This window comes from Gymnoscopelus braueri (assembly GCF_963280865.1).
Source record: "Gymnoscopelus braueri genome assembly, chromosome: 15".
Classification (NCBI taxonomy): domain Eukaryota; kingdom Metazoa; phylum Chordata; class Actinopteri; order Myctophiformes; family Myctophidae; genus Gymnoscopelus; species Gymnoscopelus braueri.
The window spans coordinates 35824640-35852139 of record NC_137620.1 but is presented as its reverse complement, the minus strand read 5'-3'; the positions used below and the strand labels follow the sequence as shown (position 1 = coordinate 35852139).

Sequence of the window (27500 nt, the reverse complement as noted above, 5' to 3'; positions counted from 1 at the left end):
TGGGGTCCGGGGACCCCCAGGGGTCCTTGGAGGGGTACCAGGGGGTCCCCAGCAAAATGTGTTAATATAGCGTCACAATAATTTTAACCTTTTATACTTTGGCTATTCAAAAATAGCAGATCTACAAGCTCATAGCGCGGCACCGAGTGCCGCGCTATGAGCTTGTAGATCTGCTATTCTTTGAAAAATCGTAAAAAAAAATGTGCAAACTTTTGAATATATATATATTTTTAAGCGAACATTTGTAACTCAAATCTTTGCTTCTGGGGGTCCCTGGAACAAAATAGTTGATATGGGGGTCCGCGGTCAAATACATATCATTTTGGGGGTCCTTGAGTTTGAGTTTGAGAACCACTACATTTCAGAGGCAAATATTGTACTTTTACTCCACTACATTTACTTGAAAACTTTAGTTACTTGTTACTTTTCAGATATAAACTATGATATAATGAAACATACATTAACCACTCTTTAGCCCTATCTATACTACAATTCGAGATGAGGCGCATGCGCGAGATGTAACTGGTTTGACTGGTTTCGTCACGTCTTTCACCGCTGTTGCCAGATTGTGCGCGAGCAACAAGCAACCAGCTTCATGAAAAAACACAAAGCTGCGCACTGCGCATGCGTCGACGCACTTTCTCTAACCAATTTACACCCACTTCACGCTTACAACACCTGGACATGGCAACCCAACCTCACTCTCCGAGCCTATCAGCGTCGTACTAGAAGTTCGGCCCGCGTAACTTCTAGTTTTATACATAGGCTGTTTGAAAATAGCAGATCTACAAGCTCACAACGTTGTGAGCTTGTAGATCTGCTATTTTCAAATATTTAGTACTTTTACTTTTGGTACTTTAAGTACATTTTGATGCCAATAATTTTGTACTTTTACTTTTTTTAATTCTGGACTTTTACTTGTAACAGAGTATTTTTTATATTGCAGTATTGGTACTATTACTTAAGTAAAGAATTTGAGTACTTTTTCCACCGCTGACTGACTAGTCATTTGAATGATCTTGAATTTAACCTCTTATGCCCTAAATACTTTGTTGTTTAATACAGAGCAAAAATAACAGATATACAAGCTCCGAAAGTGTCGCAACACGACACTTTGGGAGCTTGTAGATCTGCTATTTTAGAAAAGAAATGGAAAATTCTTGGACATTTCTGGAAAATAGTGTAAAACGTTTGCCTATGACAAACCCCAAAATAGGGACACCAGGGGTTAACGTGGTCCACTATACACGTTGCAAATTAAGTCATTCTGCCTGTGCATTGACAGGTGGTGGGACTTTATAAGTGCAACAGTAAGGATGCTGCATGTGCCTTGTAGAGAAGTTTCAGCCCTGCCTAGAAACTTCTGTACAAAAGTGCTGGTTGAAAAATATACCCCACACCACCAGTGTCAACCTAACACATCACGAGAGAGATGTCGAAATAGGAAAAGAAAGAAAAAAACATATCACCAGTTACTTAGCAACATGACATATAAGCCGAAATTCTAGAGCTAAAATGGCCGCCGACCTGAATAGTCGATCTCAGGTCTATTTTTAACCCACAGGCTGAGAAATACAAAGAGGCAGACAGAATCAATGGCACAGAGAGAGAGAGGAGAGGCACAGCAGGTCACTTTCAGGGCTTTAAGGTGAGCGGCGCTCCCAGCGACAGACAACGAGGTGTAAAACACGAGTCAAACACGGATTCAAACACGAGTGCTCCTTTGGCAGTGCTGGGAAGTATAAGTCGATTTAGAGTCAAGTACTGTACATGGGAGTGTAATTTTTTGGGTACTTTTCTTTACCGGAGCATTTCCATTTTTCAATAGTTCAGTGTTTCCCAACCTTTTTTTTTTTCTCCTGTCAGGGCACACTTTTTTATATCCAAAATATCCCACGGCTCGCTCTCTCTCTCTCTCTCGCTCTCTCTCTCTCTCTCTCTCATTAATTTAAGAAAAAAACATACAAATATGGAGATACATGTTTTCTACTCGACAGAACAATATATTCACAGTGACCATATCGCTGTTGTCAGGGAGAAACCTCTTATCTCCATATTCTAACTTTTTGAGTTTTTTTCCGTAAATTAATGCTCTAATTGATTGTTCTACACAAGAAAGTATCAAAAGCTTTGACCTAGTAGATCTGCTCCTTCTAAGATGAGGAAATGTCTGTCTCGCATCATGTGTCCTCTCTCGCTCTGTCCTCAGGTGCCCATGTCTCTCTACTCTGTCCCATCTCCTATCTACATAAAGCATAACAGTCAGGATAGGGGATGAAACATTACAATTTGAAAAAAAATGACAAAAGAGGCTTTTTCAAATTATGCTAATGCAATTAGTCTCAATGATTAGGGAAGCAAAGTCACTACTAACATCAGTACTCATCTACCCCATCAGCTGTGCATGTGTGTGCGTGTGCATGTGTGTGCGTCAGTGGTGGAAAAAGTACTCACATTTGTTACTTAAGTCAAAGTATCAATACTGCAATGTAGAAATACCCCGTTTCAAGTAAAAAGTCTGGAATTCTAAATGTACTTGAGTAAAAGTACAAAAGTATTGGCATCAAATTGTACTTAAAGTGCCTAAAGTAAAAGTACTCATTATGCAGAATGTCCCATTTCAAGTTTTCAAAAAAATGTATGAAAATAGCCGATCTACAAGCTCACAATGCGTCGCGATGCGACGCATTGTGAGCTTATAGATCGGCTATTTTCAAATGGCTGAAAGTTAAATAGGGCTGAAGTGGTTAATGTATGTTTTCTAATAATAATCTAAATCTACAAAGTAACTAGTAACTAAAGATTTCAAATAAATGTAGTGGAGTAAAAGCACAATATTTGGATCCGATTAAAGTATTGGAAATTGGAAATACTCAAGTGAAGTACAAAATACCTCAAAATTGTACTTAAGTAAATGTACTTAGTTACTTTCCACCACTGGTCTGCGTGTGCATGTGTTAGTATTGACAGATAAGACCAGGATAGATAGATCTAAATTAATCCCGAGGGAAATTCAGTAAATGTGTGGATCTATGCTCCATAATGGTGTGATCGGCCTCAGCGTTCTTGGTTATCGTCATCAGGGTTCATCGGTCATCGTGAATAGACAAGACGAGCTTGATCCCATGGCGGGTCAACTTTAACCTTTTGAACCCTAGTATATACATATTCTGGGGGGAACAATCGGCGAAAATAGCAGATCTACAAGTGTTGAGCTTGTAGATGGGCTATTTTCGCCAAAGAGATTTGGGGTAGAGCGAAAAAACAGTAGACAGAGCCAAAGGTTGAGTTTACTAAGTACTGATGGTTGTTGTGGTTGAGATTCACGTAGCCTACTGTGGTGGTGTAAATCATGGGTTCTCAAACTTTTCCATGCCAAGGACCCCCAAAATGATATGTATTTGGCCGCGGACCCCCATCTAAAATATTTTGTTTCAGGGACCCCCCCAGAAGCAAAGATTTGAGTTACAAATGTTCGCTTTAAAAATATAAATATTCAAAAGTTTGCACAAATGTTCACGATTTTTGAAAAATAGCAGATCTACAAGCTGGTAGCGCGGCACTCGGTGCCGCGCTATGAGCTTGTATATCTGCTATTTTTGAATAGCCAAAGTATAAAAGGTTAAAATTATTGTGATGCTATATTACCACATTTTGCTGGGGACCCCCCTGGTATCCCCTCAAGGACCCCTGGGGGTCCCCGGACCCCACTTTGAGAACCACTGGTGTAAATGATATGTATGGGTCAAAACTAAACGTTTTCTGTATTCAGATAGTAACCATTGCTACAGCAGAGAGTGTTTGTTCAGTAACAGGGTTCTCTCCCTCTCTCCAACGCTTTAATAAACTGAAAGTACATGTTCAGGTGGGTTGACAATTTCATACAAATCAGGAGAGAGAGAACCTATTTGATAGTTTGCCTTTTTAGTTTTGTTTCATCACTTGCAATTTCGCCTGTTTATCCTGTATGAGTTCTCGCTCCTGATTGGATGAAGTTGGCATCTCGGACAGAATTTTCTGTTTGATTGATTGAAATTTTTATTAGGCAAAAGAATGTAAAACAACACAGTTACATTTATAAAACTTTTGTCTAAAAGGTCCGACCAAAAAAGTATTTGCGGACTTGTTTCCGTTGGGGTCCTTGAATTAATTTCATAGACATATATAGTAGCAACCAAACAGTTCAAATCAACATAAAATACAGAGAAAAAATACCACTATGTACAAAAAAAAGCTGCATGAAAAATAAAAAATATATACAAAAAAAGGGGAGGGGGGTCGTCTGTCTACCGGGAAACTGGTACTACATCCTCTTATGGCCTCCAGAAAGATGAATTTTTAGGGCTGTTTTAAATGAGCCCAGCGAACTGCATTTTTTGAGGGATGGGGTTAGACTATTCCATACCTTGGTGGCCGTGCTGTAGAAGGAGAATTTGCCCATGTTTGTTTTATGGGTGGGTGGTACCAGATTGTTGTTTACGCTCCCTCTAGTTTCGTGACTGTGGGTGTCACTAACTTTTTGGAGGTATTTAGACAGATAAGATAAGTTTATTAAAGAGCTGAAGAGACGGGGAGACCCCTGTTACTGAACAAACACTCTATAGCAATGATTGCAATCAGAATATAGAGCTATTTAACACCATTGAAAATAAGAATCAAATCAATATCAACCTGTCTAACTTCAATGATAGTTTACTTAATTATGTAACAAGGTGACATGCTAAAAGTAAAGGGACAATTCACAACGAGGTTACAGCTAAATATGGGACAAAGCAGAGGCAAAGAGCTACGCAAATGCAAAGCCAAGTCCATTAGTTTTCAGTAACAGGAACACGCTCCCAGAACCGGGAGGGAAAAAGTGAAGCTCTAATGTCCTGGTAGCCGACTCTGTGCAGCTTTTACACAGCTGGGGCCCATTACATGAACCGGCTAAAACGTTTTCGACCAATGTTCTTGCGCACAACCTCTGTGTGCAAGTAGTCCATGAGCCAGAGCCCCAAAATTGAGCAATGATTATCGAAAGAGTGGGCAAAACCATACCTATATTAAATTGTTTATAGGGTCAATATAAGTAAATAAATATATGATAACCTTTCCACAGGAGCAGCTTTTTCATATTTATCACACATTTTGTTATGTACAGGTGAAAAAATTACAAAATTTAAAAAATAGTTATCATAATGAAATTTACCCAGTTGATTACTTACATGAAGACAATGATTTATCGTATTACAAGTTTTATGAAATTGCATATTCAAATATGCAAATTAGGCATTTAGCCCATGAGCCAGAGCCCCAAAATTGAGCCAGATATTGAATATTCCCTCGTTAAAAACCTTTGACTCCAAAATCTTAACAAAATGAAAAAAGAATGTTGACTCTGGCTTTGTCCAATGTTCCAATGTTGATTCTGGAAAGTTATGCAAATTCGGGCATATTTTCCTAATGCCTAATTTGCATATTTAAATATACAATTTAGGTGGCATATTAAATATGAAAAAGCTGCTCCTGTGGAAAGGTTATCATATATTTATTTACTTATATTGACCCTATAAACAATTTTATATAGGTATGGTTTTGCCCACTCTTTCGATAATGAAATCTTGTCTGGCTCATGGACTAAAGGGGTTGCGCACAGAGCAGAGGTAGACACTACTGTGCATACGAGATTTAACTCTATGACGCGGAAGGGCCCCACGACGTCATCAAAACCAAACACGGAAGCAGCAGTAAAAAGGGAGTATATGCGCTCGGTGAGCATGAATGAATGAGTGAATGGGCAGGCATTTCCGGTTACTAGGTACATTATAATTGTATGAACGGGACACGTGTGTATAGGCTATTATGCAGCTTATACCGGGTCCACTTGCCAAACATTTTCATGAAGGAATGAAAGCTCACTCATACTGTATTCTGGGTCAGTTCATGTTGAAAATTTGACGTTTTTGTTAGCAGCAAATAGGACATGCTCTACATTAGTAATATTATCTTTTGTAGTCCCACAGGTGTAGTGTGCAACCTTCACACACACCATACTCACACCACAACTATTGATACATAGTATTTTTACGTTTACGTATAGCCAACTAACACTGTAATGTTTTATTAAGAAAAAAAGTAGAAGAAAGAAGGAAGAGAGTGTTGTTTTGTTAAAACGTTAAAGCTCTGAATATTATTCTGACAGTAATCATATAGAGTTTGCTAAGTAACACTCTCCGATCTCTCCACCTATTTAGTAAACATTTTCAGGCCGGGAAACCAATTTTATCCAATCAGGAGAGAGAGAACGCCACAAAGTTTCTCAGCTTCGAGTGTATAATGTTCCAGTTCCAATTGTGTCTGTTCTTTTTCTGTTTTGTTTCATAATTTCCAATTTCACTTGCTTGCATCCTGTAGTGTATCCTGTATGAGTCTTCTCTTCTGATTGAATAAAATTGGCATCCAAACCTGAAATTTCATTTCAGTCAAAACAATATATGAGCAGTCTGTTTTCAGACAAGCATTGAGAATATTGTCTCATCCATGTCATATTCTCTATGTAAAGTCAGCCATTAGAAAGAAAAAAAAACTCATTTGTGTGTCTACCTCTATTACAATTGTAAATAATATTGCTTGAGGCTGCAGAGGGTTGTCCAATAGCTTTATGGTGTGTTCTTATCATCACTGGTTGAGTATTATGTGCAATAATATGTGAATATTTGATGTGTGCAATATGTGTATGCAATATGTGTAATATGTAGTGGTATGCTGCCATGTTTATATGCTTTTTTAATTTTATTGTATTACTACTATGGAGGCAGATACCGTGTGTGCAGCACTATGGTCCAAGACTTATTCCCCATGGGGACGATAAAGTTCATCATGTCGTATCATATTGTGGAAATAAAATGAAATAATGAGATTCTAGCGATAGATATCTGGGTCTCTGAAGTAATGAATATTATGTACATTGACGGGGGGAAACCTTGTACGTCCAGAACCATTCCTTTTTCATTATTATTTGAAAAACATTTCTAAATAGTGAAAATAGCCGATCTACAAGCTCACAACGCACTGCGTTGTGAGCTTGTAGATCGGCTATTTTCACTGCTGCTGTACAACACTCTTGTATGACGAAGTAGTATATTAATTTACAAAACATTAAGAAGTTGAAATATGGATATACAAGATTTCTGTCCGACAGGAACGACATATTAATGGATATAAAGTACTTCTTATCCTCAATGCATGAATGAATGTATGTACACTATGAACAACGAGTGTATGCCCCAGCGTCTGCCATCAGACCTCTGGAGCTTGTTCAGAAAGCTGCAGCTCGTCTGGTGTTCAACCGCCCCAAGTTCTCCCACACAAATATCCTTCTCCGTTCTCTACACTGGCTCCCCGTAGCGGCTCGCGTCCAGTTTAACCCATTAAGACCTGAGAAGATTCTAGAAATGTCTTCTAAATCCTAAAAAAAAATTGAAAAAAAAACAATATTTTTTTCCTCGATTTTTCAAAAATAGCAGATCTACAAGTTCATAGCGCGGCACTCGGTGCCGCGCTATGAGCTTGTATATCTGCTATTTTTGAATAGCCTAAAGAAATCTAAAGTGACACAGATGCGTTCCAGGTATCAATGGGTTAAGACCCTGGTGCTAGCCTATATAGGGCAGTGAAAGGAACAGCTCCTTCTTACCTCCAGGCTATGGTCGAGGCTGACACCCCTGCCTGACCACTTCGGTCTGCCGCCTCGGGGGGGGCGACTGGTTGCCCCGACAACAAGGGGGCGCCTTGTTGTCTCGTTCTTGCATTCAGCCAATCGCAAGGCAGGCGGGGCGGGGCTTGGAAGTTACCATGAAATTATACGCGGCTGGCGTGTTGTGCTGCTATGTGGTAGGTGGGTGAGAGCTGATTTAAGCAGTCACATGATGGGTGAAGGCTGACACCTGGCCTTAAGCCAGGTGTGACTGCTTAAGTCAACCATCACCCACCCCCAACACAACAGGTCTAGTCACACCCAGCCCAGAGTCAATTTAGTGTGACTCAGGCCTAGGTCTATTCTCAGCCATTCTCGGCACGCGACGGAGCATACATTACAGGCTTGAGGCGTCCGCTGGGCGAGCAGTGCCATGGTCGTTGAGCACTCCCTCAGTGCGTATCGCGGCTAATCACAGTGACTGGAGGTGGGGTTTTCAGGACGACCGGTTTGAAAATCGCTATTATCGTTATTATTGCTTACACACAACAGAAACCAAAGAGCATACAGTCAGTGGTGGAAAAAAGTACTCAAATTTTTTACTTAAGTAAAAGTATCAATACTGCAATTTAGAAATAAATGTTACAAGTAAAAGTCTGGAATTCAAAATATACTTGAGTAAAAGTACAAAAGTATTGGTATCAAAATGTAATTAAAGTACCCAAAGTAGAAAGTACTCATTATGCATCCCATTTCACAAGTTTTCAAATGTATAAAAGTCCTTCTACAAGCTCACAACGTGTCGCTTCGCGATGTGAGCTTGTAGATCGGCTATTTTCAAATTGTATATAGGTCTGAAGTGGTTTTGTAATAATAATCAAAATCTACAAAGTAACTAGTAACTAAAGTTTTCAAATAATTGTAATGGAGTAAAAGTACAATATTTGCCTCTGAGATGAAGTGGAGTAGAAGTAAAAGTATTATAAATAAGTACAAATACTTCAACATTGTACTTAAGTGTTGTGCTTGAGTAAATGTACTTAGTTACTTTCCACCACTGCATACAGTATATTTCAAGAGGGAGAGATCGCAGTAAAGATCCTAAGCCTTGGGCGGTCATCAGGTTCTTTTGGAGCCAGCCTGCGCTCGCATACTGGCTCTAGACTCTATTGGAGTCTAGGATAATAGGTGAGTGTGTGTGTGTGTGTGTGTGTGTGTGTGTGTGTGTGTGTGTGTGTGTGTGTGTGTGTGTGTGTGTGTGTGTGTGTACCTACCCTGACCGGCTGGAAGTCAGCTTCTCCCTTGCGGTGCAGGGCAGTGAGCGCCCCCTGCAGGGCCCTCCAGGTGACCGACTTGCCGCTGCCCGTCTTTCCCACCAGCATGCAGGAGTGGTGAGACTTCTTGGTCTTGTACAGCTGGATGACCTTAGTCACGGTGAACGGCGTCACCTGCAGACCGCTCTGACGGAGCTCGTCCTCCACGGCCTCTCTCAGCTGGCAAACAGAGACAATTTACAATTTAGACCAGGGGTCTTCAACGTTTTTCAGGCCAAGGACCCCCTAGCTGAGAGAGAGATGAAGCAGGGACCCCCTCTATATTGTATACAATTGTGTTTCAGATTAAACTTCTCTTTTTTTCCTTCTACACTAAACCTCTTTGCCAAAAATAGCCGATCTACAAGCTCACAATGCCTCGCACTGCGAGGCATTGTGAGCTTGTAGATCGGCTATTTTTGGCTAAAGTTCTCCTCAGAAAAGGGATGCTAGGGTTCAAGTGGTTAATGTAAAAAAAAAATCCTATCACATGAAGATTTGGCGGCCCCCCTTTAGTAACTCTGAGGACCCCCTAGGGGTCCCGGACCCCCTGTTAAAGACCTCTGATTTAGACATTTAGCAGATGCTCTTATCCAGAGCAAGGTAATCACATACATATCTTAGTGACCCCACGTATACTATAGAATTATAGTGTCATGGACATACAGGCACATCGATAGAGTCATAGATACAGAGTAAGGACTTGGTTGGAGGTGACACAGATACAGTGTATAGATAGATAAATAGACCCCTTTTTCAACCTCGGGCCCAAAACGAGAAATGTATTCTCTCACCCCGAGACCCAGCCTCATTAAAGCATATTACCGCTCGCTGCTCCTGTGGGGACCCAGCCAAGCAATATAAACCCCGAAACCCATTTCCGATTCCGACCCAAAGCCTCCTCGGAAAGAGGTCAACTCTCCCTGGGAGCTGACGAGACGGGGCACTCATTTCCTTGCCTCTCTCTCTTACCCTTGTGTTTCCAAAACTGTTTAGCTTCAAGTTCTGGCCCTCCGAGGAAGTTTTTCCACTCGGTGAGTTTTTACTGTCTTCTCGCTTTGTCGACTCTCTGGTGTGACACATTAGCGTACACATAATGGCGGTGTACTTTGCAATTAAGCCGTCGCTTCTACAGTAATTCCCTGACCGGAGATGTTTTCAAGCGATGCCAACTCTAGAGAATATAGAGAGTGTGTTATAGATCAATTTGTTATATTTCCTACATATAAGCTCTGGGTGGAGGGACTCCAACGTGTGGGTGTTTGTATTCAATTTAACAACATTTCTGCATACAGTGTTTGATTTGTTGCTGTTGTTAATCATCTCCGTCTACACACTAAATCTCTTTGCCAAAAAATAGCCAATCTACATGCTCACAATGCAACGCACAATGCAACGCATTGTGAGCTTGTAGATCGGCTATTTTTGGTGAGTGGTCCCCCCCAGATTAGGCATACTGGGGTTCAGTAGTACTTTGTAAAATAGCTGATCTACAAGCTTGTAGATCCAAAAGCCTGTAGATCAACGAGCTCACGACGCATCGCAGCACGACACATTGAGTCAAATATGAATTCGCAACAACAAATAGTGATGCCCGGGTTAATCTGATTAACACCATGTTTTTATTCAATTGTGATATAAAACATACTTTTCCAAAATGTCCCTAAAGGAAATGAATATTATGACCAGTAGCAGGGATAAAACATATCCGCACCGGGCCATGAAAATGCATGATTAGAGGGGTATATCAAAAGCAGAAGCATGGATTTCCCCCTCATCCGCCAAAGAGCAAATCTAACCCTTCAGAAATGGTGCGTCAGAACTTAGCAGACAATGCACGCAGTCTAGCTAGGCCTTAGGAATAAGAGACAGGAACAGAGACATCCCGGCTGACAGATAGCGGTTGTTGAAAACAATCAAGGGAGACAAGGCTGGTACACACAGGCGTCGAGCTGCCACAAACCTGTGTCTGTGTCAAACAAACTGGAGAGAGAGAGAGAGAGAGAGAGAGAGAGAGAGAGAAAGAAAGACCCTCTAATAGCCGTCTATTAGAGGGTCTATCCATCAGCAGCACCAGTAGGCCAGCGCATTACGTCCAAGCATTTTTTCACCCATTTCATATTTTCTGAAATACTGTAACTTCCAATTTTAGAATTGAAGTCAAAGGGGGCCGAATCAGATTAACACCTGGCCCAAATTTGGAGTCATACCTCACAGATATGTCAGGGACGACTGATGTCATATGACTGATTGCGAACGCAGCGGAAGGAGGCGCGCAAGTGGAGCTTACTATGAAACCGTGCTCGGGTTGTGTGTCTGTATCTCTGTGTGTGTCTCTGTGTGCAGTATGTGTGCACTGCCTGTGTGCAGCCAAGTAAATGTCCAATATAGACGTACCATACATCAATTGAAAGGTCTTTGAAAACTCAACACACCTGTCAAGGTTGCGTTTAAGCCCGCCCCTTCCCCCGGAAGCCACGCCCCGGAAAAGGCTCCTAAAAACTCCCCATTGAAACCCCATGTTAAATGAAAAGTGCCCGAATCGCTCCCAAACTTTTCCTACCCCCCCCCTAAGTGGGGGTCTACGAACAAATACTTCGGCCTCGGATTTTGGCTCCGCCCCCCGGAAGTGGGTGAAACAGGCACTTCAAACACTTTGTTGAATTGTTCAAAAACATTCAAAAAAAAAATTGGGTGAATTTGCATTTTTCTAAGATGCTCCTTTTAACGCAGATTTTGTATTTTTTATATTTATTGTTACTTTTTTTAAAATATCCTTTTTTCATTATTTTATTTTTTTTGCGTTCGCTTCCCGCGTTCGCGCGTCTTACTTGTGTAACAAGCTGGTAACGTGAAGTTTGAGATCCACATTGGACCCAAGTCGTTCCCAAGTGAATCCCTAGATTTTTTGTCCATCACCAGTGATAATATGTCCATCACCAGTGATGGAGACTAAATGAGGCTTTTACCACTTAACCCATTGATACCTGGAACGCATCTGTGTCACTTTAGATGTCTTTGGCTATTCAAAAATAGCAGATATACAAGCTCATAGCGCGGCACCGAGTGCCGCGCTATGAACTTGTAGATCTGCTATTTTTGAAAAATCGTGAAAAAAAAAATGTTTAGATTTTTTTCCAAAAACTGTTAGGATTTAGATTTTTTTTAAAGAATCGCCTCAGGTCTTAAAGGGTTAAACCCTCTCTATACTTAGTATAACGGACCAGGGGTCCGACAGACAGACAGTGCAGGTGGAGGAGGAGGAGTAAAAAGAAGTGGAGCAGCAGTGCCTGTCAGTGGGCAGATGGCTGAGGATGCATTTAGCTAATAGAGGGAGGAGGCCTCCCTCTTCCCTGAGACGAAGTAATGATGCTCTCTCATTACCACACTACAGCACAACACAGGGCCGGGCCGGGCCGGGCCCGTGTCAGAGCACACGCAGAACACCATGCAAATGTACACATACTGTACTGTACATACACCTGGTGACGGCCCCGCACGCACGCAAAGATAAACACACTATGCCTTGGTATGCACACACACACCTGCGCTCAAACCACACGCCGAACAGACGTCCGCTCCCTCGTACACACGCAGTGGTGGAAAAAGTACTCAAATTCTTTACTTAAGTAAAAGTACCAATACTGCAATATAAAAATACTCTGTTACAAGTAAAAGTCCAGAATTAAAAATTTACTTGAGTAAAAGTACAAAAGTATTGGCATCAAAATGTACTTAAAGTACCAAAAGTAAAAGTACTAAATATTTGAAAATAGCCGATCTACAAGCTCACAACGCGTCGCGATGCGACGCGTTGTGAGCTTGTAGATCTGCTATTTTCAAATAGCCTAGGTATAAAATAGGTTTAAAGTGGTTAATGTATGTTTCATTATATCATAATTTATATCTGAAAAGTAACTAAAGTTTTCAAGTAAATGTAGTGGAGTAAAAGTACAATATTTGCCTCTGAGATGTAGTGGAGTAGAAGTAAAAGTATTGGAAATTGGAAATACTCAAGTAAAGTACAAATACCTCAAAATTGTACTTAAGTACAGTACTTAAGTAAATGTACTTAGTTACTTTCCACCACTGTACACACGCATACGCATGCACGTGCGTACAAAGTAAACACCAGTGCTCTGATGAGCCCCATAGAGGGTCTGAGAGAGAGAGAGAGAGAGAGAGAGAGAGAGAGAGAGAGAGAGAAAAACTTCTGAGGTTGATGACAGGTCTATCATCGACCCCTCTCTCTCTCTCTCTCTCTCTCTCTCTCACTCTCTCTCACTCGCCCCACATGGTTGCCACCTCTAAATGTACCATCTGTTTTTCAGAGTACGGAGATATGAGGGACTTATGAAAAATGCACTATCACAGCTGCATTAATAATTCAGCGTGCGCATTTGTGTGTGTGTGTGTGTGTGTGTGTGTGTGTGTGTGTGTGTGTGTGTGTGTGTGTCAGCGAGTGAGTGCACACTCGGCAGGTGGTGGAGCAAAACTCATTCATCTATCTGTTTATCTGCAATGTTTCCAAACACACACAAACACAGACACACACACACACACGCGTGCACGCGAGCGCACACACACGCTCTTGTATCACTATACTTGTGAGGACATCAACATTTTAGGGAGACACGTTCATCATGAATGCCGTTGAAAACTAAAAATGAAACCTTTTAACTCTAACCCCAAAAAACGGGGACACATTCTGAGCTTGTAGAGCTTGTAGATTGTACTTCGACATGCAACACTGGGCGTGCTAACTAAGTATAAATCAGGTATAACCCCAACCATAACCCCAGTCTACTCCTAACCTGAATCTTCTCCTAATTGTGAGCTCCGCAAATATGTTTTTAACACAGGTAAGCACAGGTATAGTAATACAAGTACACACACACACACACACACACACACACACACACGCACGCACGCACGCGCACACATGCACACGTACGCATCTCCTGCAACCAACGGTGAAACAGAGAGGGACAAACAGAGGGACAGAAGGACAGAGGCAGTCAGCAGGGGGGTTCCAGGGAGTCAGCATTGTAAAGAGGACATTTATGCACATTTCAGAGCAGCTGGAAGGCTGGGTGGGTGTGGGAGGGTCCCAGATAGACGCTGCGGTGCTGTCACAGACACACGCTGTGTCAGCGCACAAAGCTACGTGTCTCTCAACAGGGGGCCCTGGCAGTGGTGTACAGTAACTATGTACATTTATTCAAGTACCGTACCTCAATTAAGTACTGTTTTGAGGTACGTTTACTTCACTTGAGTATGTACATTTTCTTATCCTTTATACTACTGCTCCAAAGCATCTCAGAGGCAAATAATATTATATTTTTACGTCATTAGTCAATACTATTATTTATTTTACATTTTTACATTTAGATTAGCATTACAAAACTCACCTTGACCAATCAAGCCCTACTAGATTGTAGATCTGCTATTTTTGGAAGATTTTGTATTTAATTTTTTTTACAAATTTGTGAAATTGCACACTCTGCATATCGTTTCTGTCGGGTGGAAACCTCATATGTCCAAAACTGTTACTTTTCAGGATTAAAATTCAAAAGTAGCTAAGTACAAGCTCAAAAACGCGTTGCTTCGCACCGCGTTTCGAGGATCTGCTACTTTTGATGCTTTTGTATGACGCTGTAGTACGGCATTAACCGACAAGTCGACTTGATTAACACAAGTCGACGCCCACCGGGAGAAGTCGAAAGTCGTGTTTTTATTTTAAATCTTTTTTCCCTTTTTTTGTTCCATGCGAACAGAAGTGATTATTTCCTTTTCCAACTGTGTTATGTTATACTCATTTTGTTTTTCCCATGGAACCAGGCATCGGCAGTTCTCAGCCAATAATTAACGAGACCTTTTCAGGCAGCTGTGCCTCTGCCTTTGATGTGCTGAGGTCCGCTGCGTGCGCTCTGTCCCAGTGACTGACGGGCTGAACTGCACTGTCAGAAGTCACAACAGAAGCCGCAAACTTTGTTGTGCTGGATAAATGCATCAAACATTATGTAAGCCTATCATTATCCAATGCTGCTGGTCACCATGGAATCTATAAGCCCAATATTAACATAAAAACAGAAGCCGTACATTAAGGGCGAAAGGATCGCTTTAGGGCAGATATGAAATCCAGGTAAGTCATTTTCGGATTATAAAAGGAAACCGAAGTTGAGTAGTTGACAGAAAGTCGACTTGCAAAAATCTGAAGTCGCTAATGTCCTACGCTGTAGTATGATGAAGTAAGAAGTTAATTTACGAACAAAGAAAAACTTATAAATATGGAGATAGGAATACTTGGTGTAAGTATATTTTGATGCCAGTACGTTTCTAGTTCAACTCAAGTAACATTATTTGAAAACAGGACCTTTACTTGTAACAGCGTAATTCTACATTGTGTTAATGCAATTTTCACTTAAGTAAAAAGTACTTCTTTCACCACTGGGTGCCTCCTAGATAAGACGCTGTGGTGCTGTCAGACATGCATGCTGTGTCAGCGCACAAAGCAATGTGTCTGTAGGCAGGGGGTCCCTGGGCTCGGTGGGGGGGCTCTTCACAGGAATGCTGATGGGATCGCGGTTACATCAGCTGACGTGTAAAAGTGCTTAATAGTGGTGGACAGTAACCAAGAACATTTAGTTGGACGAAAACCTCTTATCTCCACATTTTAACTTTTCGTGTTCTTGCGTAAATTAAATATTTTGATCATACTACGGCGTCACACACAAGCATCAAAAGTAGAAAATCTGCTTGTCGATCTGCTAACTGAGCAAACTACTTGAATAGGTTAGCATGGGGGACCCCTCTCCTCACAATGTCTATGTAGCGACCGACTTAAAAACATTCACAATACCAAGTGTCTAGGACAGTGGTTTGTGCCGCGCTGCGAGCTTGCACATCTGCTATTTAACACAAATCTCCCCTTCTGGGGGGTCACTGGCACAAAACATTTTCAGATGGCGGTCCGCGGCCAAATATATATCAATTTGGGGGTCCTTTGGTAACGAAACAGTTTGAACAACTGGTCTAGGAAATGAAGGTGCCCTGGGAATCGAACCCCCAGCACCCCATGGCAGCACATATTTGCACTAACCACTGCCACCATATGGAGAGCAGCGGAAAGTCATTTATCTTCTACCGTCAAAACTCTGGCATCTTCACAGGCTTGCTGATTCGAAAGGTACACAACACTTTACAAGCTTTAGCACAAGAGTGCCAATTTATATACGGTACTGTGTAGCCTGCTTTATACTCAGACGACAGACGTACACCGGTATGCGACGCGTTGTGAGATGGTAGATCAGCTATTTTCAAATATCCTAGGTATAAAATAGGGCTAAAGTGGTTAATGTATGTTAAATAATGTAATAATTTATATCTGCAAAGTAACTAGTAACTAAAGTTTTCAAATAACTATAGTGGAGTAAAAGTACAATATTTGCCTCTGAGATGTAGTGGAGTATAAGTAGAAGTATTGAAAATTGGAAATACTCCAGTAAAGTAAAAGTACCTCAAAATTGTACTTATGTACAGTACTTGAGTAAATGTACTTAGTTACTTTACACCACTGCCAGTGTAAAATAAACTATTGAGCACTGAAATAAGCAGATCTACAAGCTCACTGCTTCTTTGAATATTTTCCGGTGCGTGACGCCGGCTAAGTTATAACTCTTATCTTCAAGTGGTCTTAGGCCAGCCGCCGTCTGCCATGCCACATTCCTCTATTTGCTGCTGTGTGTAAAGGCTGTTTTATGCCACTGCGTTAAGGTGTCATCAAAAGTTACAATGCCTACAGCACAGTCAGCCAGTGATTTATAGTCCTGCGTAGGCTTTACCGTCATATCACTTCCACAGAACTAGATCATGTAGACGCGACGTGCGTTATACAGTGCATTCTCACTCAGTGTAAATGGCTTTGTTAAGATGAATTGACGTTAGCCTATTAGCGTTATTGAGAAGAGGATTGCGTCAGAAGAGGCAGAGACAAACGAGAGCCTTTAGGAGATATAGGCAGGAAGAGGAGGAATTCCCACGAGAATAAGAATATATTTGACTATTTTAATACAATCGGTTGTGCCTGTTCATCTCTCACAAGTTATATATATATAGGTCGCTGCCGCGTAGGCGGTTCAGGTGCTTACGAAAGCCAGAAGGTTGAAACGCCCCTACGCTCAGTTACTGTACGTGTTTGAGGAGATGCACAGTACAGCCACACAGACATCACACCCAGACTTTGATTTGATTAGTAGCCTATACCATTTGATCGGGCAACACCTTACCTATAACCTGACTCCGCCAAATGGAAGAAGCTTGCGAGTTGCGACACATTTTGAGACTCCGGTAGCAGAATCGATGCAAGACGGCGTTTCATTTTTTCAAGCTACTTGGCAGGTGATTGGATGATCCCGCCCCTAGCAGCCTCTGATTGGTTCGTGAACGCAGCGACCGGGTAGCTCTACTCCCTGAGCGATCCCAGGGTGTATTGTGAAAATCAATACCACCCCCATCTGGCTGAGTCAGGTTACCTTACCTATACTTAAAGTAATACTAGGTAACTTTTTCAACAAAACTAAAGTTAAATTGTATATCTTTTGTGAGTGGCAAATGTTTCACAACACCCACTCCATGAATTTCACCCCCGAAAGCCTTTTCTATTATAATTTCTATTGAAAAGGTGGCCTTTCCCGCGAAAATGACGTCATCCGGCCGGAAAACGGAAGAAGAAATGCACCGGTTTCCTGTTTGGCCAGGAACTACCGCACCGGTTTCCTGTTTGGCCAGGAACTACCGCGCTAATAACAAAAGGGAAACTCACGCTGATTTTAAGAGATTGTATGATTTGAAGGTCGAAAAACAACAGAAAAAGAAAACACAGCTCACGGTAACTAAAGCTCCACTGGCTAAGAGAAACGATCCACAGATCGTATAAAACAATTAAAAGAATGCTTTTTGAAACGCTTCAGTCTTCCGGTGAAAACAAATGGAATTCTGGGTAACAGAGGAATAAACAAACGGCCTGCAGTGACGGTAATGACCAGCAGAGGCTGCTAAAAATCGTTATTTGTGGACCTGCACTGTATAACTTTAAGTGCTTATAGGGTCAATACAAGTAAATTACTATATGATAGCCCATCCACAGGAGTAGCTTATCATGAACCTAAGGCAACTAAAACATGTATAAAAGTAATAAAAGCAATGTGTTCTAATCTGCATACATATTTTGTTGTTTTGGAAAAACGAAAGAAGAAAAAAGAAAGACAATCATCTGTGTGTTCGACCGGGAATTATACATCACGGTAAAATAAATATTAGGACGGTGCACATGCTTGTCTTACAAAATCATCAGGATGGGGGAGTTCAACACCGTTTGCGATCTACTTTTCATTACAAACCATTGATGAGGCTTGCCTGGAAAGGCTTCCTCCTCTGTCTAAAGGGCAAACACACAACAGAGGTTCACCTCCTGGAAGAAGCCCTGAGGAGCATTTTGTAGCTTCCAACATGATGTCCATCAGGCGTCACTCACAGAGCTTTTTGAGTATTCCTCATTCACCCTTATCATAGAGCTCCAAGTCTACCTGGACTCTCTCCGGAGCCAACATGGTCTTTCAGCTTTCTGGATGTTCTACTTTGATTCATGGGTAGCACTTTACAATAATGACCCGTTATAAAGCATGTATAAATGTTTATAAGCAGTTTGTAGACTATTAACAAATCATTAACAACCTGTTTGTTGACATTTGTAAATGATTACTAAAACCTTTATAACTATGGTTACAAATCATTTATAAGGTATTAGTAAGTAGTAAACTATTCATTAAGCCATTTATATACATCTGTAAATGATTATTAAATCATTTGTAATGACCCATTATAAAGCATTTATAAACGTTTATAAGCAGTTTGTAGACTATTAACAAATCATTAACAACCTGTTTGTTGACATTTGTAAATGATCACTAAAACCTTTATAACTATGGTTTCAAATCATTTATAAGGTATTAGTAAGTAGTAAAACAATTCATGAATAAGCCATGTATAATACATCTGTTGTAACTGATGTTATATAATATATACAAGCCATTTGTAGATAAATAACTAATCATAGACAAACTATTTATATATATTGGTTAATGATTATTAAATCATTTATAATAACCTTGTAGAATATTTAAGAATCATTTAATCATTATTTGAAACACATTAAAACATTATTTATACTCGAGTTTGTTCATCATTAAATAATGTCATTTAAATTGTAGGAAATCATTTGTAAATGTAAAAATTTATAAAGTGGTATAAATTGAGTTTTTTCGTGGTTCTCTTTAAACATGTATTAAGACTTCATAAATCATGTGTTAAATCTTTGTTCTAGCCCAAGGCATGAACAACAAACCATTTCTAAGCAATTATTACACATTAAAAAATTATCTGCAGATCATTATTTCCACCTGATCAATTTTACTTGTCGGTAATTTGGGAAATGTGTTTGTTCATGTTTAACATATGCTTTGTAAAACATTCCTAAAATATCTATAAATCCTTAGTACATGTTATTATGTGCCCTATAGTAAAGTAAAGACAGTTCATCATTTACAACTGTCTGTTAATGTGTTTGTTCATGTTTAACATATGCTTTGTAAAACATTCCTAAAATATCTATAAATCCTTAGTACAAGTTATGTGCCCTATAGTAAAGTGAAGACAGTTCATCATTTACAACTGTCTGTTAATGTGTTTGTTCATGTTTAACATATGCTTTGTAAAACATTCCTAAAATATCTATAAATCCTTAGTACATGTTATTATGTGCCCTATAGTAAAGTGATGACCGTTCATCATTTACAACTGTCTGTTAATGTGACTTTCTCCTTACCTGTTGCAAACTACCTGGCTTTCATGAATGCAGACACAAAACAATTACTAGAATTATCTTTCATGTTTAATAAATGATTCGTAAGACATTCGTAAAGAGTATGTAGACCATTTGCAAACGTTATCATGTGCCTTGTTGTAAAGTGAAGACTATGCATTATTATTTCATGTTTAACAATGATTAGTAAAACATGTGACATCAAAAACTGGCAGAAGTAACGTTACAGTATAAAAGTATAAAACAATTTATTAAGATATAAAATGTAACAACTCTTGGACACAGCACACACACTGACAATTAAACAAAGAAATTCATCACAACAGAATCACAGAGTAGCAGCTTGGAGCCTCTGCAGTCACCACCAGTGCAGGTTAGCTTTAGTTGCTAAGCTAAACTGCTAAGCATGGAGGACATTACTAGCCTAAACATCAAAACAAACATTGTGGCGCCAAACGGCCACCATCAAAATACCCCCTGGTCATAATGCTACTTCATGTGTGTAAGATTAGCCATTTTATGTTACCTTGATCACCTGCAACAAGACATAAAACATGAATTAGACATATTTCTGTCCAGTCTGCAACTGCATCACTGTTCACTTCCTCAGTGTGTTGCCAGATTTTGCAAAAGAAACAAGCGGCCAGGTCTATGAAAACAAGCCCAAAATAAGCAGCTAGGCTCAGGCCCATGATAACGTCTGCAAATGGTTTACATACTCTTTACGAATGTCTTACGCATCATTTGCTAAACATGAAAAAAACTCCATAAAAAACTCCATTTATACCACTATATGAATCATTTCCAAATGATTTCCTACATATTAAATTACATAATTTAATAATGACCAAAATAGAGTATAAATAATGTTTTAATGTGTTTTAAATCATGTTTAAATGATTCTTAAATGTTCTACAATGTTATTATTATTAACCAATGTATATAAATAGTTTATATAAATAGTTTGTCTATGATTAGTTATTTATCTACAAATAGCTTGTATATATTATATAACATCAGTTACAAATGATTTAATAATAATTTACAGATGTATATGAATGGCTTATTCATGAATAGTTCACTACTTACTAATACCTTATAAATGATTTGTAACTGTAGTTATAAAGGTTTTAGTAATCATTTACGAATGTCAACAAACAGGTTGTTAATGATTTGTTAATAGTCTACAAACTGCTTATAAACGTTTATAAATGCTTTATTTATTATACGGGTCATTATTGTAAAGTGCTACCGATTCATGCTGGTAGAGAGGGCAACTGGATGTTACACCTACTGTAGCTAGAGGGTTTAGTTAGGGTTACAACCTTCCCAAATCATAGTTATTGTGTTTTCGATCCGACTGCCATCTTTTCCTCCCATTACATTTGAGTGGTTTAATCAACTCTGTTACACTTTTACTGTTCCTGGTCAAAAGTGACCACCATTTTGATTGAAATTGATGGGTAAGAATATACCCACTAGATGGAAAAGTCTCACACTCTCACACACACACACACACACACACACACACACACACACACACGCACACGCACACACACACACAGTTGTAGACGGTTGGCCCCTTCGGTGCCACGCCGTAACAATCTTCGTCATACATCATACAAAATCCAAAAGTTTTAGACTTCAGTGTACCACAGCAGGTCAAATTGCTCATTCAAGGCCACTCAATTGCCGGAAGCACTTTTGCGAGCAGCGGAGGCGAGACACCACAGGTGTCAAATAACTAATCAAAATCCTAAAAAGAAAATGACAAGTCTTTTGTGGAAGAAAACATAATTGGTCTCGCAGCAATCAGGATTTGAAAAAAAGTAGTGTTCTGAAATTGCAGAGCTTGACATCAAGGCGACTTCATGAGCTGAGAAAGCTGGATTGTTCCTGATATACAGTAGCTAGCACGAGATCAGAAATGTACTATGTTGAAGGAGAGAACAAGATTCAAAAAGAAGGAAAAAAACACGCACGCACACGCACGCACACCAGTGGTGGAAAAAGTACTCAAATGTTTTACTTAAGTAAAAGTATCAATACTGCAATGTAGAAGTACTCTGTTACAAGTAAAAGTCCCGAATTCAAAACATACTTGAGTAAAAGTATAAAAGTATTGGTATCAAAATGTACTTAAAGTACCAAAAGTAAAAGTACTAAAAATGTTTGAAAATAGCAGATCTACAAGCTCACAACGCGTCGCGATGCGACGCGTTGTGAGCTTGTAGATCGGCTATTTTCAAATAGCCTTTGTATAAAATAGGGCTAAAGTGGTTAATGTATGTTTTATAATATAATAATGTATATCTGCAAAGTAACTAGTAACTAAAGTTTTCAGATAATTGTAGTGGAGTAAAAGTACAATATTTGCCTCTGACATGTAGTGGAGTAGAAGTAAAAGTATTGAAAATTGGAAATACTCCAGTAAAGTACAAATATCTCAAAATTGTACTTAAGTACAGTACTTGAGTAAATGTACTTAGTTACTTTACACCACTGACGCACACGCGCGTGCACGCACACGCACACACACACACTGACCACTTACAGCAACGTATAATCACTCTATAATGCATTGTAACTGTTGTGTCAAACGTTGACAGACGTCTGCCGCAGGGCCAGACGTCTCCCTCAGCCAGCAGCCAGCTCAGGGGCACGCTACGCTGGGCAAGACCTAGCCGGTTGCAGTGGTGGAAAAAGTACTCACATTTTCTACCTAAGTACAAGTACAAATACTGTAATGTAGATTGTGTATAATGTAACACTCTGTTACAAGTCCCATGTTTAAAATGTTACTTAAGTAAAAGTAGAAAAGTATTGGCATCAAAATATACTTAAAGTACCAAAAGTAAAAGTACTAAAATGTTTGAAAATATCGCGACGCGTTGTGAGCTTGTAGATCTGCTATTTTCAAATAGCCTATATATAAAACAGGGCTAAAGTGGTTAATGTATGTTTTATAATGTAATAATTTATATCTGTAAAGTAACTAAAGTTTTCAAATAATTGTAGTGGAGTAAAAGTACAATATTTGCCTCTGAGATGTAGTGGAGTAGAAGTAAAAGTATTGAACATCGGAAATACTCCAGTAAAGTAAAAGTACCTCAACATTTTACTTAAAGGGGTAGTTCACCCCCAAAATAAATTTTTTTCTATTGATTACTGACCATCTGGAGCCTTGAATTCATAGATATTTTTTTGTTTTTGTCACATTCCTAAGCCAATAATTTGATTATAATAAATGTGTCCCCATTGATTCCGGTAGGAGACACAAATGCATTTGTGTCTCCTACCGGAATCAATGGGGCTAAATTTATTATAATCAAATAATAAAGGAAGGAATGCGACAAAAACAAAAAAATATCCATGAATTCAAGGCTCCATGGGGTGAGTAATTAATAGAAAAAAAGTTATTTGGGGGTGAACTACCCCTTTAAGAACAGTACTTTAACTACTACGTTACTTTACACCACTGGCCGGTTGAGTGAAATTGCATTTATATGTAGATACTTAAATAGCCAATTTTATATTGAGGTGCCCAAATGTCCCTATTGTGTCCACCTATGAACTTGCACTAATAATGACTTAAGTTGATTTTTTAAATCATATAAATATAATATATAAATATAATATAGTGCCTGGCAGAGATCTACCCTGTTGCGCAGCAGCGGGTGAAGACAATTAACTTAAACGAGGAGCTGCGCTGTGCACCCAACACGCACTCAAACAATGTCAAACTCTAGCTGCTGAAATAAACGTTCCATTTGTATCATTATTGACAAGAGAATTTGCAAAAGGATTATTTATTTATTGTCCATCAGAGCGCCGTGTGAGGTCACAGCTTATCTCTACTTTTGTAGGATATTGATTTGATAGCCTAAACTTGTAATTTATATTAGGCTACTTGCTGGATATTAAGACTCCATTTTGGGATGTTAGCTGTATGTTGTATTAATCTATATTTTGTTGTTGATCAAATGTCGGGTTTTGTAGTGTGATTTGATGTGCACATGCATGCGCTGCCACTGACAATCAATGAGACAGACAGCTGTTGTGCAGTTCACTTGTTCTACTGGTAGTTCTAGTAAAATGGTAGTTTGAACGTTCTAAAATGCAAGTGTAGGTAGGGTAGGCTACATTAATGATGATAAAAAATCGGACCACCGACCACATCGGTCTAATTCTCTCTCTCTCTCTCTCTCCTCTCTCTCTCTCTCTCTCCTCCTCTCTCTCTCTCTCTCTCTTCTCCTCTCTCTCTCTCTCCTCTCTCTCTCTCTCCTCTCTCTCTCTCTCATCTCTCTCCTCTCTCTCTCTCTCTCTTCTCTCTCTCTCTCTCTCCTCTCTCATCTCTCTCTCTCTCTCTCTCAAAGCCATTGCTTGGGCTCGAAATCAAACCTACCCACTGTTTATGCAGCCGTTTCACTTGATGTTGAATCTCAACTAGTCAACTGGTGTCTACTGTTTGACAGCAGAGGAAACGGTGAAATCAGCGTGCGCAGGGCAGGCAGGGGGGCATCACGGCCACTTGTGTTTTATTTTGTTCATTACTGTTACATTCAGTGCGTCCCATATCGGTTCACAACGGGACGATGGGACCCTGCCCTGGTCGGCAACGCGGCAAGTAACTTGGCTAATTATAATAGTAATTCCTATGCGCTGTAGATAGGCCTTTCTACTAATTAGTATTCATTTCTAACAAGAAAAAAAAAAAAAACGGGATCCCGGGAACCGAAGTCAGTTCCCGGGACGGTAAATAACCTCGGGATTCCCGGGATTTCCCGCATCCCGGGATTCCCGGTGTTAAGTACCGGAATTTGGCAGAAGTACCGCCCAAGGAAATGACGTTGACGCTTTACAAATCTGTTTACATTCTTCCGTGAATGAAACGAGTGTTGAGATTGGTCGAAAGTAGGGGTGTGCCGATTTCACGAAACGATACGATATTGGGCTCACAACTTCGATACGATTTCGATACGATACGCACTTTTTTATTATAAAAATATGGGGGGAGAAAAAACCTGACCCGAAAAGAACAACATGTTGTCACCCTTTTCACCTCGGGGCTGTTTGCATGCCAGATTATTATTATTGTAAAAAAATAAAAATAAATTAAAACAATATTTTTTTCCCCCAAAACGATACATATCGTCACGAAAACGTATCGCGATATATCGCGGGACGATATATCGGCACACCCCTAGTCGAAAGAGATCATTTCCGGGGGGAAATTCGTACGTATGACGGAAGTCCCGCCCCTATAGACACGCTCTGCATTATAGGTCGTGTGACCAGGCTTTTCTCTTCGCAGATGAGTAAGGCTGCTGGGAACGAGGCTAGCTAAGGCGAGGGTGATTCCAATCCAATCCAATCACATCGTCATCAGAGCAAGCAGCCTATAGCAGCCTATATCTGGCGCCCGACACTTGAACGTTGACTAATGTGGTCAGTTTAGCCGGCTGTTTAAAACAGTATTTTTCTAGAGTTCCTTCATGAGTTTTCTTAGTAACTTCTTAAGGTCCTTTCACACGGCAAGCGGCCAACGCGCCTACGTAATTAATTTCCAATGAGAGGCGGGCGATTATTTGGGACGCGCGGCGAAGTTGAGGGGGCGGTGAGGCGAAGCGGGCGCGGGTCCCGTGAAAATCTTCTCACGGGCGTGCTCGTTTGTGCACGCTGCTGCGCAGCGGGCGGCAAGAGCTGGATTGCGGTCGGCTTTTCTTTTCTCCCGCACCGCGCAGGAGGACAAAACAACAATGATCGCGGCGCGATGCCCGCTGATCCGAGCGGTAACGCCCCGCGTGAACCGCTTGCCGTTGTGTTATGACCTTAGGTCTGTATATAGTAACCCTGTTCCAGTGGTGGAAAGTAACTAAGTACATTTACTTAAGTACTGTACTTAAGTACAATTTTGAGAGTATTTGTACTTTACTTGAGTATTTCCAATTTCCAATACTTTTTACTTCTACTCCACTACATCTCAGAGACAAATATTGTACTTTTACTCCACTACATTTACTTGAAAACTTTAGTTACTTAGTTACTTTTCAGATATAAATTATGATATTATGAAACACACATTAACCACTTTAACCCTATTTTATACCTAGGCTATTTGAAAATAGCCGATCTACAAGCTCACAACGCGTCGCATCGCGACGCGTTGTGAGCTTGTAGATCTGCTATTTTCAAATATTTAGTACTTTTACTTTTTGGTACTTTAAGTACATTTTGATGCCAATACTTTTTGTACTTTTACTCAAGTAAATTTGAATTCTGGACTTTTACTTGTAACAGAGTATTTTTATACTGCAGTATTTGTACTTTTACTTAAGTAGAGAATTTTAGTGCTTTTTCCACCACTGCCCTGTTCTCTGCTTTGCTCCAGGCTACCTTCGTAAAACCAGTGTCTCCCAGGGTCCACCCCCCGAGGGAGTTATTTGTAAACCAAATAACCCCAAACATAAATGTAAATCTGTTTACCAATGATGTTATGTAACTTTTTCACCCGTCTGTCTGTCTGTCTGTCTGTGAACAAAATATTTCAATACTAGGCTGCAGTGGCTCAGGAGGAGGTAGGAGTGGCTGTTTGTTTCAATCTCCGTCTCCTCTTGGCTGCATGTTCAAGTGTCCTTGAGCAAGACATTGAACCCCTAACTGCTCCTGATGAGCGGGTTGGTGCCTTCCTCCACAGTCAGTGAGTGAGAGAATGTGTGCGAATGTAACGTGTGATGAAAGGCGCTATAGAAACGCAGACCATTTAGTGTGCAAGTGGCTGGTGGGCGTATTGCAATTTAACTTCCTTTTTGTACGTTCTGTAAAATGACATGGAAATGACTGAGAACACTTTCGTGCATTCTTGGCAGCGGTCTGCACTGCACTGTGAGTGATTACCAGTTATATAAGTTTGGAATAATTAATAACGATTTGAGTCGAATTCTCCAAATCTTCTACAAAAGGACAAAAAAAAATTCCAGGGGGGGGTGGAAATAGCGTTTTCCAGACATGCTGACTTTTCCAGTTTTATACGATCACAAGAACCCCATAAGAACCCGGGAAAACATCTGTGTCATTCTAGATTTCTGCGTTGGCTATTAAAAAAAAATAGCAGATGTACAAGCTCACAGCGCGTCACTGCGAGCTTGTACATCTGCTATTTTTTTTTAAACATTTTTGAGTGTGAGAACTACCGATTTAGAAGGCTTTTGTGGAATCGGCCTCGGGTCTTAGTGGGATAAGAGACTCCACTGGGTAAGCAGGAGCTACAGCCACAGTGTATATAAGTAATACCTTGCTGTAGTCTATAGGGGGCGCCTCCACGGCGGGGAAGAGGTCCTGGATGATCCCGTTGAAGAGCAGCAGGTCGTCAGAGGTCAGCTTGGCGAGGTTCATGTCCTTGAGGGACATGACCAGGATCTGAAGACAGAGGGCAAAAGGTCACAAATGTCACTCTTGGAAAATATCTCGTTTCTAAAAACAAAAACAAACAATGTATAACTAAAAGGCACAGTGAGAGGGTCTACTGCTCCAAAACTGGTAGAGTCTTCCCTAAAACACCCTGGACAACTTTCCACACGACCTAGACTCTTCTTTTACTCTACTCTACCTATGCAACTATTTACCT

General features: G+C 40.2%; 1 protein-coding gene across 1 annotated transcript in view; it reads right to left on the bottom strand.

Moving 5' to 3' along the window:
* Positions 1-27500, bottom strand: part of dnah2 (dynein, axonemal, heavy chain 2) — a gene marked incomplete at both ends in the record, with an annotated part of 428475 nt that overhangs the window by 147755 nt on the left and 253220 nt on the right. Inside the window, 2 exons of the mRNA XM_080450915.1 lie at positions 8953-9171; positions 27167-27292. Coding sequence (XP_080307041.1) covers positions 8953-9171; positions 27167-27292 — 345 coding nt within the window. The remainder of the gene's footprint in view (positions 1-8952; positions 9172-27166; positions 27293-27500) is intronic.